This window comes from Hippoglossus hippoglossus, chromosome 4 (assembly GCF_009819705.1).
Source record: "Hippoglossus hippoglossus isolate fHipHip1 chromosome 4, fHipHip1.pri, whole genome shotgun sequence".
Classification (NCBI taxonomy): Eukaryota; Metazoa; Chordata; class Actinopteri; order Pleuronectiformes; family Pleuronectidae; genus Hippoglossus; species Hippoglossus hippoglossus.
The window spans coordinates 13,611,115-13,627,736 of NC_047154.1; the positions used below are offsets into that span (position 1 = coordinate 13,611,115).

A 16,622-nucleotide genomic window follows, 5' to 3' on the forward strand; every position below is an offset into this window, starting at 1 on the left:
GGAGCAGAGCAGAAAGGCCAGATGCAGATACTTTTCTGGGAGAGTGAACTTCTAAACTACAGGACACAGGCCGGGCAGCCATGCAGGCAGGGTGTGATAAGAGGCAGCGAAGCTGCTCGTCCCCTGCAGAGGTCCTGTGATCTGCTCTATTGTTAGGTGCCACGGAACACAAAGAGCAGCTGGACGCAGTTGAATCGGGAGACGATTACATGCAACGCCAATTGAGTCTGAAAAGGGCTACACAGTGTGCAGGGAGTTTCTCTCTCTGTAGAGCGGTCCCTCATGCTGGCCTCTGGAACAGCAGAGAACAGTGTAACCACTCGACCTTGTCAGCAACATGGACTCACTTGTGAGTGCCGCTGTGTACCTGCCACTGATAAGAAGCAAAGTATCTGACAAAGTACTGTGTCTACGATTTTTCATCTTTTCACACCATTTTATCCTTGAAGCAATAGAAAGTAAGTTAGTTGCCGCCATAAGACCAACATATTTGGACAAAAAAACAATTGTGGCTAAGATGAAGGCTTTCTGATCTATTTTTCTACCACCAGAGATTTTGTTCAAATGAGTATACCATAGTGTTTAAACAAAACAATGGAGTATTAAAATGTATCAGGTGATTAATTTGCTGGACTTTTTTGTCAGGCTCCCCCAAAACAAAAATATATAAATATATATATGATGGAGGAGTTTATGCAACATTAGATTGCCTGATTACCATGTTCATTATCCCTGATATGACCTATATCCATTCACATTAGACCGTGGATAACCAACCCGAGCCTGAGGGGACCTATTGGGACCCAACAGGTCGGGTCGGACTGTGACAAAAATTTGGTGATTCAAAAAATGCCTGTTGGATTCGGGGCAGGCTCAGTAAGTTTTTCTCTCAGGCTCTGTCTGGTTCAGACAGAGATTTGTCTCTTTAATTCTAATACACAGTATAGCCCAAAATGTTATTGTTTACATGGGTTTATTTAATAAACTGTGTAAGTGATTGCCAGCAGAGGAACAAACATTTCATAATTTAAAAAAAATAGTTAAGTAGGGATATAATGAAACTGGTTATAATACTGACCATAGTGTCTTAAATTCCCATAAGCTCAGTAACCAAGAGGACACATGAGAAAGGCCGTATCTCCCCTGAAGGTTGGAGAATGAATAATATCCTGATGAGTACTCGTCTTCCATGTTGTCTTAAGCAAAGCAAACTCCCAAAAACACAGTGGCTAGACTGATGTGCAATGTGGAAATTAAACAAACCAAGAGTGACATCACCTCTAAAGGATCTGACAGCACCTCACATCTTACTCATTGTAAAGGTTAAATGTGTTGGGAATAAAAACAGACTAAGAAAACACAACTCTTGTTTCTCACTGAATTAAAACCGTTCCTAGAGGCCAGGAACTGTCAGTTACACCAGACACAATGACAGAGGTGTGCACACTGATAATAGAAGAGAGATAGTGTTTCTTGTGTATTACCAATTAGTAGCAGAGGTGCTTTTGACCATGAGAATTATGCAAGTGTCACAGCGAGGGCAGCTCAGTGTCCCAGGGACACCTATGAATAACACTTAACTCCAAACTCAACTCTAACGAATTTAGTGCTCTGGTCCCACGGTATTAATTTCTCTTTTTTCTCTCCATTATAAAGTAATGGAGCAACAACTACAACAGAGTATTGGGACCACTTTAAGGGGGAAAATCGGATATTTCTCGAATAAAGTCATAATATTACAAGAATAAAGTCATAATAAAGTCAGGACTTTAAAAAGATTGTGTTAGAAACTGTCTCTAATCTGAGGAAACAACCACAGACTTTGTGGAGGAGGAAATGTTTGGTAGTAGTTGATGGTTACATCTGCGTGATATGCAAAGAGTTTTGTCGTTTCTTGCGAAACAATGAGATTGGTTCAACATTTTGGATCCAGGAGTGGAACTCTGGTGCGCACAGGTTCTCCTTGCTGCTTATTTCCTAAAAATGTATTTTCTTTTTCTCGAAATATTATGACTTTTTTCAAATAAATTTTCGACTTTATTCTCGAAAAAATAATGAATTATTTCTCATAAAATTATTACATTATTTATGAAATATGACTTTCTTCTCAATAACGAATTTATTCTTGTAATATTATGACTTTCTTATACTTTCCAACTTTAAAAAACTTTAACCTTAAAATATTTTGTATGGATCTAATACGCCATTGTAAAAACATCTTCGAACAGTAAAATTTATGTAAGTTAGCTGAAGTTTTTCGACAAGAGAAAAACAAACAACTGGGACTTAATAAAAGTTAAGGTAGTTGAGGACATGATGGGATCCAGGTCTGAAAGCGAAAGCCTGGATAGAGTTGTAGGTACTGAGCCGGAAAAAGATTAACTGAGCCTGAAGCATGTGAAGGTATGGCCCTAAATAAATTCTGCCTATTCCCCGATCGAGTGGCAATCAAACGTGAGAGTCTTAACAGCGGCTGCAGAGAGGATCCCCATAAACCCTTTACCCCCACTCCTCACAATGAGAGGCTTTCATTTGAGGGTCTAATAAGTGTATAAATAAAGTTGATCGCGTCCCCTGTCAAAGACGCCGTGGAGGGTTCGGGCTGACATGGATTCAAGGAGGGGAGGTGAAAGGGGAAAAAAAATGAGTTGAGTGCCTCTCAATCCTCTTCCTCACTTTGACCCGACGGCTTCTCCCGATGTTGAGGTACACAAGTGCAGCTTGGTGGCTCAGTGGTAAAACGTGGAAACAAGGCTAAAGCGCCGCAGGGCACGGGGTAAAGGGGGGTAGGGGAGGGAGTGAGGTTAACCCCCCTAAGTGACCCTCTCCCCCATCTCCACACAAAGGAACTGGCTCTTCTTTTTTGGATTCTTTTAATTAACACTTGCATTGAGGCTCGAAGCATTCAGAGGCCGATACAGGGAAAGAATTCTCTCTCTCGCTTAACCCCCCCCTCCCTTCTTTGCCTCTCTCCCCTTCAACCCTTTCTTCCCCTTCTCTACCTTTCTTTTCCTCCCATTCCCTCCCTTCATTCTCTCTGTGTTTCAGTTTTTTTTTTCTTTTCTAGTGTAGGCAGTGTTTGGATTAGGTGTCTGGCTGTGAGTGTGAGATAATTACTACTGACAGCTGCACTGACGGCAATCACAACCACACTACCACCTTAGCCCACTTTCTCTTTGATGGAGCAGGAGAAGAACAGTGAGATGAGAGAGGCCAAAAAGAAGGCAGAGAGCAGCCCACCCTAAACACCTGTTGGTCACCTTGTCCAGGCTGAGCCTTGCTGAAGATGAAACTCTCCTTATTAGTATGTAGGGAGGGGTTTTCAAGAACATGTACTAAATTGGTACCAGTTACTTATTGGTGAGTACTGAAATATTGATTAAATTCTGAGCACACAGTTTTGCTATTAGTATTTATGTTACGTTCTTGATTTTGCTATGCAGCCTGCCATTGCAATATTATTACCGCCGCTACTTAAGGATTATGGCAGATGCACATTTGGCCCAGATGCCTTGTACCATGCAGGAGTATCTTGTTGGAGTGTCCTTCCTCCCCGCTCTCTCATTGGCCAGCGCTCACTTTGCACTTCAGCAATACACACCAATACTAATCAGAGGTTATTAGGACCCATACCCAGGCACTTGAATATATAGGTCTCTTTGTTAGTAAAGCGTGTGCAGCCTCTGCTGTTTTCTTACAGTCATTGAGCTATACCTGATAACTGAAATCTCATAATTTCCTTAATGCCACTGTTCTGTTTAGAACTAGTCTTTTCTTTTTATTTATTACTCGAAGGCTATATAACCACTGTTGTTTTTGTATGTTCAAATATGTTTATGGATTGTGTGTTGAAGTAAATGAGATGTATTATTCTGTTTTTGGTATTTGCTGTGGTATCAAAATGGTTATCGAGAATCATGGAAATTTCATGGTATCGAGTACAATTTGGAAATCGTGACATCCCTAAACCCAGCAAGATGGGAGCTTCACATAAAGAAAAAATAACTTAGAAAATGAGACGGATAGACTAACTCAATGCTGCCTGAATGTCACCTGAAGGCAGCCAGTTACACGAGGGAGAGGGGGGGCTCTGCCTGAGCTTACAGCTGAGCCCTGTTGCTAAGGAAACAACGAGGCCGCCCTCAATAAACCCTCGGTTGCATAGGCCCATCTCAGGTAGAGGAGTATTCCATTAATGCCAGATGGGAAGCGGAGGGAGGTGCTGGCCTACAAGGCAAGGCACCTCTCCGAGGCTCCACAGCATTAATACATTAGCAAACACCATGAAACACTGCATAAATGTCAGCAATTACTGGCAAGAGGGAAGGAAGGGTGGTGGAGGTGGGCTCAGAGATGAGAGGGGGTCTAATAAGGATGTCCCACCGGCTGTCAATCACTCCAACAGGTGTGGAAGACAGACTGCCAATCAAAACAGCTCCAATGAAATGAGGCCTTCTGAGAAATTCTCCACGCTGCGTTGTTTAGGCAAAGGAGCAAAAGGAGGAGCAGAGAGAGGAAGAGACTCAGCCAATACAGGAAGTTGACGTCTTAGGACGATGGCCCCTCAAACAGATGCTGCCATGACCTCTGTCATCATCTTCAGCACGGCTAAGAGTAATTGCTGTTATCTTCATCGACGAGAATTACTTCCATAAAATTTTAGCTATGGCAAAATCCACCAAGTGTAATTTCCTTTCACAAAACAATTAAGGACAACAAAACATATACAAGTGCTAGTTATTTCCGACAGTGTTTCTTTATATTAAAATATAACTTTATCCTCAAAATATTATGACTTTATTTTCAATTAAATTACAATTATATTCTTGTAATATTATGATGTCATTTCTATTTAAATTACCACCAATGTTGTCATATTATTACTTGAATCTTAATTAAATTATGAATATATTCTTGCAATACTACGAGTTTATTTGTAATTAAATTACCATTTTATTCTTGTAATATTATACCTTTATGTTTCATTAAATTATGACTATATTCTTGCAATTTTATGACTTTAGTTCTTATTAATATCACTTTATTCTTGTATTATTATGACTTCATATTTAATTAAATTATGACTATATTCTTGACATATGACTTTATTTTTCATTAAATTACAGCTTTAACCTTAATATAATGACTAATTACATCTTTAGTCCTGTAATATTACATTATACTCAGATTAAAATAATTGTTTTCCTTAATATAGCCTTAAAATCCAACAAGAATAGTTATCTCTCAAGGAGAACTATCAAGACTGTTGTGATGCAGAAACAACAAAGCAAGCAAACGAAAAATATAGTGAGTCCCCACATGATCCTCTACTATGCTAAATAGTGCAAACTAATTACCTGTAATTAATCTGTGAGGAACACTGGAATTACAGCACCTACAAATGTGCTCAAGAAAAATTCTAATTGCTGACAAATGAGTCACATGTGTAATTTCATGTGTCAGGTCAGCTTTGGGTAAATGTTCCACCAGCATCACACATAATGAAAAGAAAGACGAATGAAACTGGGACAATGTTTTAGATGCTTACTTTCTAGAATCCACAATGTAGAAGTTCATGGGCATTAAAAATGTGTTGTAACAGAGATAACTGATTGTTGTAGTTCATGTTTTTACAGTGTTGTGACTCATCTTCACTACATAAACACTAAGAAAATTAATATTTGACCAAGGTCAACAAATCTACCAGGCGAGAAATGAGCAACAGCTCCCATCGCCTCCTGCTTTAATTACACTTCCTTTTACATTGCTTAGTGCGACACCACTTACAATAGCACGGTGCTCTGAATAAACTGATGTGTCGCTTACTGCTATTTGAGCATTATCCATCCTGATCCAATTTCAACTCTCCATAAGGCCTTGAATAATTCAGAGCACAATAAACAATGAAACACACTGAGTGGACTGTATAAGGGAGGGGGATGCAACACATGGCTGCTTGTTTCCCTGAAAGGTGAGAATGTCTTTAAAACACACTCGTTTCCAAAACGCTCTTACAATACAGGACATGATTTAACCAACAATTAAACAACTGAAATAACCTCAAAAAACTAAAACAACTGACGGAAGAGTCTACAATTTTTTTGGTCTTCTCATCCAACTTAGAAGTAACCAATCGTGTCTTAGAACTGAACATGGATCTAAACACTAATGTTTCCAATTTGAACCAAATATAAACAAATTCTTAAATACCCAGTTAAGTGGTATGAACCATACTTTTTTATATTATTCCCAAGTGTTAAAATAGCCATAGACACAGTGTGTACTATAAGACAAGCACATTCACAAACACACAAATGAAAATATACACACACAAATGAAAATGAAAGCAGACAAACACAGTTATATCACACACTCAAAGGCAAAACAAAGTTAAGTAGTAATCGATTCCACTGCAAGGGGGCTAGTGTGCAGAGCTAAGCGTAATCTGGGGCCTCTGGCTGCCATGTTTATTGGCCCAAACCTCAGGAGATGAGACAGGGCTAATGAGCTAGACACTAATACTGGCTCCCTACCCGCCTGCTAGGCCGGCCAAGCCCCGGGCTTTCTCTGCTAATACCTTTAGACGTTTCAATAAGAGAGCGGTGGCTAGAGCAGAGGCCATTATTACACTTCTGTCTCTGTGCTTTTTAATATCTCCTCATCCAGGAAACACAGGTGCTGCAGATGTGTGTTAGCCAGGTGCCGACTGGGCCTGTGATGCCACGATGAGCTGCAACCTATTCATGATCCCTATCCGAGATTTCCATAGCTACCTACGGGGACGGACTGAGATTCACCGATGACAAGGACACAAAAATACAAAGATAAAGACCAGAACTATTTACATTATTCAAAGCTTTTTAGAGGTTAGCTTACATGTTTGTACAAATGAAATACACCAGAATAGTCTAACGCCACCTATAAATCTACCAAATAATGTGTGACATGTTTAAGATTTAAGTAAGTATTTATTCCATCGGGAAAATATACACCTACTGAGCACTTTATTATGAACACTAAATAATAATGGCTTGAGCCTCCCATTACTCTGAAAACAGACTCAGCTCTTCATGGAATAGATTCCAGTCTATACTGACATGACTGCATCGCATCACTTCAGCAGATTTGTCAGCTGCACATTCATGATGCAAACCTCTCATTGTACCACATCCCAAATGTCTTCGACTGGACTCAGATGTGGTGTCTGCGTGGGGAGGCCAATTAAAGTCACTCAACTGGTTTTCATGTTCATGTGAGACAACTGTTGCTTTGTGACACAGTAAATAATTGTCCTGGAAGTGACCATTGGAAAATGGTAAATTTGGGTCATAAAAGGAGGCACATGCTCAGCAAAAATTCATAGGTTGTTGCATTTAACAGAGATCTAATTATTCCTGATTCTGATGCTTCATGTAAACATTAATCCTGACCTGTATCTGCCAGGTGTTTTGCATTGTCCCGTTGTAACATGATTGGCTGATTGGATAATTGTATGAATAAGCAACTGTATAGGTGTTTTTCAATGTTGTAAGTGACTGCACAAAAGATTCTTTAAATATTCATTCTTGACAGTCTTATTATTTTGGACTGTAAAGGAAAATAATTATTAAGACAAACATTTAATTAGATATTTCAATGGTTTCCTTTCATCCGTGGCAAATAAGAAAATTAACTCCAAAAGTGTGTATTATGAAATTATTATGAAAAAGAGACTTGAACACACTTTAAAAAATATTTGCGGCTAGCTCTGTTAGTGTAAACAAGTGAAAGCTTGAAAAGTAGAACATTTGTTGCTGTATAACTAGTGTATGTTTACTCAAAACTGAGATCAGTCGTTGTGTTACGAAATTTTAACTACACTTTCTGTTGCAATTGGGTATAGTAAATGTTCATTCACTTTTTTAAAAAATTTAAATAACATGACACATAGAATAGACTGGATAAATACCGATAAACTGTGTATAGAAAATGGGTCATCATCAAGTCTGACTTCATTTACACCTTCCATTAACATGTGTCTCACTAGATATAATTTTAACCTTATTACATTTACACCTGGTTTAATATGTGTCTCCAGTGTCTACATTGAGATCAGAGTGTTCCGTCTAGCTCATGTCACATCTTCTCATTTGCAAGAGAGGAGGAAAAAAAACAAAAAAATATGAGAAGCTAAGTTTCCATCCTCATCGTGTCCTATGGGTGCATTTACACCTGTAATTTCATGTGGTCAAGCTTCAACCGAGTGCAAGCCAATCACCCAAAATCCATTTTAATTCCAGGTATGAAATTGGTATCTGGAATAGGACGTGTATAATAACACTTGGAAAAAAGAAACAAAGTCAATACTCCAACCAAACAGCAATCACATAGATCTAAAAGGAAAACGTTAGCTAGGGGTTAACAGAAGAATGTGTGCACAACAGCTCCTCAATGTAGCATGATAAACCATCCTCTACAATTAGCATGGGAACACATATGCTGTCAAAGAAGGGGTGAGACAAAGGGGGTCAGAGGTTCCTCAAGGTTCTGTATGAGGGCCACTTCTGATCAGCTTGACTGTGGGCAGAGTGAATAGTTGGGAAGAGCGACCCTGGGATGGGAGAGGTCAGCGGGACTCAATGATGTGAGCTTTAATGTCCACAGATAGAGGACACAGGATGGGAACCGTCTTTGACATCTTAATTAGCTTCAACATCTTACTCTCATGCTTCTGACAGATGGTTTTAGCATGGATTACAAAGACACAGACAGAGTGTCAAACTGTTTCCACTGCTGTTTGAAATTATCATCAAAATAATGTACGTAAACCATAGATTCTAATGTACTAAGTATCTCTAATACCAAAGTCTGAGACCAAAGAACCAGTGAAAGCAACATACCGACTTTACTGGTCCTAGTCTCAATTTTTGAATGGGTTTTTATGTTTGTGTGTCTCTTACAGAGTCATCAGTTGCTGATGCAGGCCATCCCTCCCATTGTTGATGCCGGACTGGGATGTTTGTCAAGTCTGAAATGTTCCTCTTCACCTGCAAACAAAGAAAAAGTATTACAGTGTAATCAACATACGTGAATAAGATAAACACCACATCAGAAGGAAAAGGTTAAAAAAAAAAAAATCAACATCAACTCAGACTACGCTATAATTTTACATCATTATGTATTATGACAGTTACATCATGTCCATAAAAGTAACTGTCTTTCTATCATTATAATTGGAAAATATTTCATCTAAATCAAAGTACTCTACATTCAGCAGCATGTAGAAAAACTGGGATGGAGGCAAAGAACTAAGGAGGAGATGAGTCAAAAGGAGAGTGGAGGAGAAAAAAAAGACAGCCATTGTTATCAGCATTCTTCAGATGCCACTGCTAATGCCCAGCAACAACAGCCCCACGCTCTGAAATGAACAGTATTTCTCTTCTCCCATTGATGTGCGGACGCTGTATCTGCATCATTTAATAACATTCCTTGCTTTTAAACAGTTAGCAGCCAGCAGCGCCTGTCCCACTGAGCGCTGTGTTACACCGTCCAGTGGGTTGTTGGTTTAAAGCCCTAACGCCAGCCTGATGTGCGCCAGCTGAAGCTGATCAAAGCCCCGTCGGCGTCTGAGCGCTGGCGGCCATGGATTGTGTGCATTTGTTCGGCAGGATTTTGCCATTTGGGCCCGCAGGGCTGGACATGGATGCTGAGAAAACTATCTATTGTGGAACAAAGATCCCTCCGCACACGGGCCAAATCCTGTCTTTGTAAAAAGCACTGAGGAGAGATGGATCCTTGGGCATATGCAGGGCTGCTGATCATGGAGGTGGAAACTTAAAGAATGCTACAAACACAAAGTCAAAGCCAATGTCAGGCAAAGCAGGAAAGCGGCAGCAAAACACTGAACTATGAAGACTGCGGGGGCAGACTTTGCTCAGGCACTTGCACCTTGACACTCTTCTATTAAGACTATTTGCACGTGCATATGTAGTGATGTGGGTGTCAGAGAGCCCAGAAGAAATAATTAAATTTGAATCTGAATTCATCCATTTATCGAGGAAACAGTACATTTTCTGTCCAAGTTATAAATCTTTCAAAGAAACTAGACGCCCACTTTGCTGGTTTTGTTCTGGGCCTGGCGAAGCCAAAGCAATCTGAAGTACAAACAAGTTGAGAAAAAAATAAAAGAACACTAATAAATGAGTGGCACAGTCCATCCTTTGTCTTTCTATCGTAAATCCCACACTGCTCGGTACCTATCCTTATGAAGAGAAGCTATGACCAGTCTGGGGTCAGAGCGGGTGGCCAGTGTTATTACAGAGTGTAATATCTATGTTTGACCAGCCGGACTACAGGGATTTGAGTGACCGGCTGGCCGGCCGATGAATAGAGGGGAAAAGGGAGGAAAGGAGAGGCATAAACACTAGTAATGAAGAGGCTGCAGTCAGAGGTTAAAGCAGCATCAGAGAAACAACAAACTAACACCAACCACAGGGAGAGTTGAGGTAAGAGGTGGTGGAGGAGGAGGTGGAGGAGGAGGTGGAGGCGGAGGTGGAGGCGGAGGCGGAGGAGGAGGAGGAGAGAGGAGATGGACAGCAAAACACACCTGGCAGAAGTTAACCTGATCTCACCACAGAAAGAAAACACAGCTACACAGCAGCGCCTGCCCACCTGAAACTACACCACAGAAATTTACACTGGTCTGCTCGTCATATGAAAACTATGGTGCAGCCATGAAAATCTGACGCAACCATATCAAAGAAAAACAAGGTATGACATTTATAGCTGCTAAATAACAGGATAACACGCCTTGCCCTAGCACCTCCAGGTAGCCAAAGTATTTTTTGTAGTCCCCAGCTACAATGCAATGCATGTGTTGTCCACAGCATCCATCACAGAGGAAGCAATACTGTCTAATGCTGCCCCCTGTCTGCCGAAACAGTCATATCATTGGTTACATACACTGAAACAAATTTAAACAATTATATTAAAACCTTGACTCCAAGTAATTAATTTTACATAGAAAATGCCGATTCACAATTACCAGTTAAAACTTGTTTGAGCTGAGTCATGTTATAATGTGTATAAATGATACTGGGTAGTTCAAAAAGTAGAACATGATCCTGATGGTAAAAGACTCCAGTGAAAAGTATCCATCAACCTTGTACATAAAGATGCTCAAATGTAAAAGGGAAACATCTTTACCACAGCAGAGGACAATTTAAATAAATGTCTTCATGACAAATAACAGTGCTGCTTGCTTGTCTGCAGCTGTACATGTTGAGATGAGGCAGAGGTGTAGAAGCCAGTATTATTCACAACATTAACTACACTGGCTGTGAAGCTGAGCTCCTGGCAGTGCACCTCGCGGCAAAATTAATGATCCAATCATTGTAAATGCCAATTGCCTGTAATCCCTGGCTGGAAGCAAATCAAAGAGAAGGAAAGGTTTCCATTAAACAGTCACAAGCGCTCTCTCTCTCCCTCTCTTTCTTCATCTCCCCTAGGCACCAGATGCCTTTCTTTCATTGCTTTTTCGATCCAGCCCTCTATTTTTCAGCTCTGCGGCTCTGTCTGCATTTGGTTCCTATGTGTCTCCCAGCTGCAGGGCAGGGATGGGGGCCCAGGACCAGCCCTGGGGGGGGGGGAGTAGAGGAGGGAAATCCCTAGGACAACTGGTCTGGTCACGGACAGCTCAGGACCCAGAAGCCATCCCTATTCTACCCTCTACTTCCCTGGCAAACATTTGCTCTCCAGCTTAGCTCAGCAGCTAGCCAGCAACTTATCCCCACACTCTTGTCTGGTAATGCCAATCAGAGTCTACGCATCCCTGCGCACCAGAGATGGGAGAAGAAAAGGTTGAGAGGGGACACTGGGAGAGAGATGGAGAATGGAGGGATAGAAAGGGAGGGGCAAGGGCAGTTCCCTGAGAGCCACAAGGCAAAGCCAGAGCCTTTGGGGAAGACAAACAAGAAGACAGGACTCTATCCCTATTGATATGCACAAGCAGGGACCATCGGCAAGTCTTCATCTAAGACAAAAGGGAGAATGGGGAGAAAAAGGCGCTGTGTAGTGGAGTCCATATGTGTCTGTGAGTGGACACAGTATGAGGAGAAAGGGGAGTTGGTCAGGCTGAATATGCTGTTACTTCTTTGTTGCATTCTCAAGTCTTCCACTGATGACATAAATACACAACTCTACCTCCTGTATGTGTCTTATTCTAGCTTGTATCTCAGATTTTCACACCCCAACTCCAACATCACCGAGGTCGCCCAAATGACTTGCACCTGTAGCATCTCATTCCCCCCCTTGCATTTCCGAACACATAATAAGCCTGTTCCAGAGCTAAAGAGTAAATATATAAAGAGCATGATCAACATGGGGCAAACAGAGTCCAGATCTATGCAGGTTAAAGTTCTGGGCCTCATTTTCACTGCGGGGGGCCTTGAGATGCCTAAAGACAAGCATGCGTAAGGAAAAGACCACAACATGGAGGCCTGTTTAAGCCCATATTGTCCCTTCTCTATCCCCAATGTCCTCTTACAGCACCCCCACCAAGCCAACAGTCCTTTGCCTCCTTTCTGCGTCCACAGTCCCCCCCTCCCACACTGCAGGGTCCCCTCCCCAGTGTTTGTAATCCCAGCAGAAACACTTAAGGTTCACAGTGGGTGCTCATCAAAACCATCTGCCTGAGAGGAGAGTGGGCGAGAGGATGGAGGGAGGAGAAGAAGCAAAGAGCGAGGGAGGAGAAGTAAAAAACCAGGGGAGGCAAACTGCCTCCTCTGGTTCAGATGTTGGTTGTACTAATCTGCTCAATTATCACAATTACAAGCCTGGCTAGTAGCCTGATTATTATTAGTGTAATCTTCACTTTCACCTACACTGAGTTGGACACCTTTCACTGCTGCATGGGAGTTGGTAAACTCAATGTAAAATGTATACACCAAAATTAGCATGTATAAACAGTTTTTTTCAAATGAGGGTAAACCCACAACAAAAAAGGCAATCGACTCCTTTCCCATTGCCAGCAGAGGAGTTTGCCTTTCTTTTTTTTGTTCCCGATGCGTAATGTTCTACGTCACCAACATGACGAAAACTGAGGCAGTCTCTCACCTCGCTGTCTTGACAAATTAGTACATTCACCTGGAATTATCACTTCTATATAAGTGCCGATAGGAGCCAATAAAAACCTGAGTCTGCTGCAGAGTCATTTAACCTGGGAGTAAATTCTGATTTAATCCATTCCCATTCCAGACAAAAGCAGGATGTTAATGGGTGTTAGTGGATTTTTGGGCCAGTGAAAAAGGGGCTTTAGAGACCATAGGTTAACCGTAAATCTAAAATATGCACAACTTCATTAAGACTGAATAAATTTCAAACTGATATTACAATCGCATATACGGTATTAGGTGAAAATGATGACTACTTCATTTACATGTGAGGTAAAATCAAGAGTGGCTATGATCAGTCTTTGGGGAGCTTATTTCCTGTCACCTGTGACAGCAGGCTACCCGCTGTGAATAATAAATGATGCCTGCTCAGGTCTACCTCGGCCTGGGGGCTCAACTCACATGAGCACAAACATATACACATTCTTACCTATCTACCTTTTATGGTCTTCATTCTTAAATACATTTGCAGCTGTGATAGCAATAACCACTGGACAGAGAGGTGTACTGGCTTCACACTGGGTCAACTACGAGCAACTATAAATATTTCATACGCTGCCAAATCTACTGCTTAGTTTCAGATGAGGGAAATGAATGGACTCTGTCTCTTTCCATTGCTCCCGCATGCCTAGATCAAACAATGTTCAGTCATTTAAGCCGCCTCCTAGACTGCTGAGAGAGAGCGAGAGAAAGACGCAGTGTAGGGGGAATGGGGAGAAAAAGAGGGGGTTGTACCAGACCGCAGCTGTGAGAGTAATTATGTGCTCGGAAATGTGATCATTTGTGATGAATAATGAATCGATGGCTGAGATAGACTAGCAATGTTTGGCAAATGGAATGAAAGCTGTGGTACGGGAAACCAGAACGAGGTACAATAATATTATGTATGTGAGAGTCTGTGGGTGAGTTACTGAGAGTTTTCGTGAGTGTGTGTGTGTGTCGTTGTAACTGATTTTCTGATGTCCTGTGTGGTCTGTGTCTGTATGAGTGCTGGTGTCATACTTCCTGTATGGTTCTGGAGCCGGGGAAGTTGAGGCTGTAGTCCCTCTGGGCCTCGCGGTGGCTGATGACCAGCAGAAAGTTCTGGTTTAACGAGTCTTCGAGAGCACTGGATGAGGAGGGAGAAAGATAAAATGGTGAGAAACAGGGATGAACATGATAAAACAAATAAAACACTAGAAAGTGATTCAGGAAAAGGGACATGTTAAAGAGGAGAGGCAGAATAATGGCACAACAGAAAGAAAAGAAGGCGGCAAAGAAAAACAAACATTATTACTAAGAGCGACTGAGTCGAGTAAAGGGCAAGCTGAAACTTGTCAACTAGTGGCAGCCTGCTGGCCCACAGGGAGGTGGGTGCCTCCTCAGGGGGCTCGTCGCCCACTTCACTGGTTATGTCTTAACAAGCCTGGCCAGAGCTGCGCTCAGCACAGCATGCTACCACAGCTATGACCACCTGCACAGTAAATGCAGGGAGGGCCAGCAATCTGCCTTACTGAGCTAACAAACAAAGATTTAACCGTAACAAATGATAAAGGAATAACACAATTCATCACATAAGCATAGTTTGATGGGGTTGTTGACCTTTACCAGTGACTCCTGAGTAATTTAGTCAAATTTCTGGTGCTAGATTGTTTTGGGAAACAGTTTTCAGTTGTTCCTGGAGTGTGGACAATGATGCAATTAATTCAGCTATTTTCATTCTGAAGCAAATTATAGAGATATTACTGTGCATGATAATACAGCACCTCTTCAGCAGATACATGTATTGAGATCAGATACAGATTTCCTGTACACTGTAATTTTCTGCAAACTGCTTACAATTTCACCTGTACATAGATATAAGCATTCTAGATATGCCTGCATTATTCCTTGAGAAATAAAAAAAATATCGATGAACCCCCTATTTTCTAATGTTAAAGAAAGTGAAAGAATATCCTGGATGCACCCCCTTGATTGAATCCACTCCAAAAGTTAATGGTTTCTTCTTTGGCTTATACCCCAACCCTCTACCAAATTTGAAGAAAACTGGTTCAGTGCTTTTTGCATAATCCCATTGATAGACAGACAAACAGAAAACACAACCTCCTTGGCGGAGGTAAAAAAAAGACGATGTGGCACACCATAGCAACCTGAATGAAAAAGTGGATGACTAAACCAACTATTTATCTGTCTGTTAAATCATAACAAATGTTTCCAAATGGTAATAATTCCTATACTTAATTTGAACTAAAAGTATGAGCAACATGCAACACTGGTGGGCCGAGAAAGCACACACGTGCAAGCAATGGTCTGAGATGGTAGCCATCTCACAGTGGAGGCCATGTATACATGCATACCGTGCTGCGAACGGATCGGGCCCAGTCTTCATCAATGACTTGGTTAAACCGTCCATTACGCTCTGCATCTGCCAATCGGCTTGCTGCTCCCTCACTGCAAGCTAGCCACTCAACAAAATCCTGACTGTTTGCGGTCCTGGCTCCCAAATGGTGGAACGAGCTCCCCTATGACATCAGGACAGCAGAAAGTCCACACATCTTCCGCCGCAGACTAAAGACACATCTCTTCCGACTACACCTTGGTCAAGAAGATGATGTCTAATAACCATCGTCAACTCTTGTGGTTTGGCTTTTTCGAAGTCAATTTTACTTACTTGATTCTTGCTGTTCTGGGTTTGTACCCTCATGGTTGAATGCACTTATTGTAAGTCGCTTTGGATAAAAGTGTCAGCTAAATGAAAACTGCGGAGACCTGACCTGTCCAGTAGACCTGCTCAGTACCATACCGCAGTGACAGAGACACTGTCTGTGAATGATGCAAACGTAGACACTTTGTGTGCTTCACGTAGAGAGGAGGAGGTGGGGGAATCAACTTTTGGAAGCTTCATTTACAATAAGCTGTGAGGTTAAGTAGCGTTTTGAGCAAACGCTGGGTCTGTGAGGCTGAATATCAATGGGAGGCTTAAGGGCCGAAGCAGCCACTTAATCAGGGCTCAGAACCCAAGGAGAGACGGAAGAGTTGAGAGAAAGAGAGGGATGGGGGAATTAATATGTAGCGCACACATTAATTATGCAATCACACCCTTAATCTGTGCAGATCTGGACGAGCTTATGTTAACAGAAGCTCAAATTTACTGTAATGACAGCATATTTACATTGACTAAAACTGCGAAATCAATATGTAAATGTAATGTTTGTTGTAGCTAACTGGGGAAGATTGGAAATGTGTGGAGTGCAGGATGGATGCATATGTAATAGGGCTGAGCAGAAGGATGAGAGAAATGTGTGTGCATGTTTGTGTGAGAGCGAGAGAAAGAGGGAGAGAGAGAGAGAGAGAAAATGGAAGGGGTAGGGACACATAAATAAGGATCTAGCTAATATCATGATTATGTTTGGACACAGTCCCGAGCTACTGCTGGCAGGCAGCTCGACTCCTAAATAGACAGGGATAGAGGGTAAACTGAGTGGAAGTGTTACT

The 16,622-nt window shown here is 41.6% G+C and overlaps 1 protein-coding gene across 1 annotated transcript in view; it reads right to left on the reverse strand.

Annotated features, from left to right (window-relative positions):
• faf1 (Fas (TNFRSF6) associated factor 1) overlaps positions 1–16,622 on the reverse strand; it is a 59,696-nt gene that overhangs the window by 29,342 nt on the left and 13,732 nt on the right. Inside the window, exons 7-8 of the mRNA XM_034582886.1 lie at positions 14,151–14,256; positions 8,940–9,026 (exon numbers count right to left, since the gene is read on the reverse strand). Coding sequence (XP_034438777.1) covers positions 8,940–9,026; positions 14,151–14,256 — 193 coding nt within the window. The remainder of the gene's footprint in view (positions 1–8,939; positions 9,027–14,150; positions 14,257–16,622) is intronic.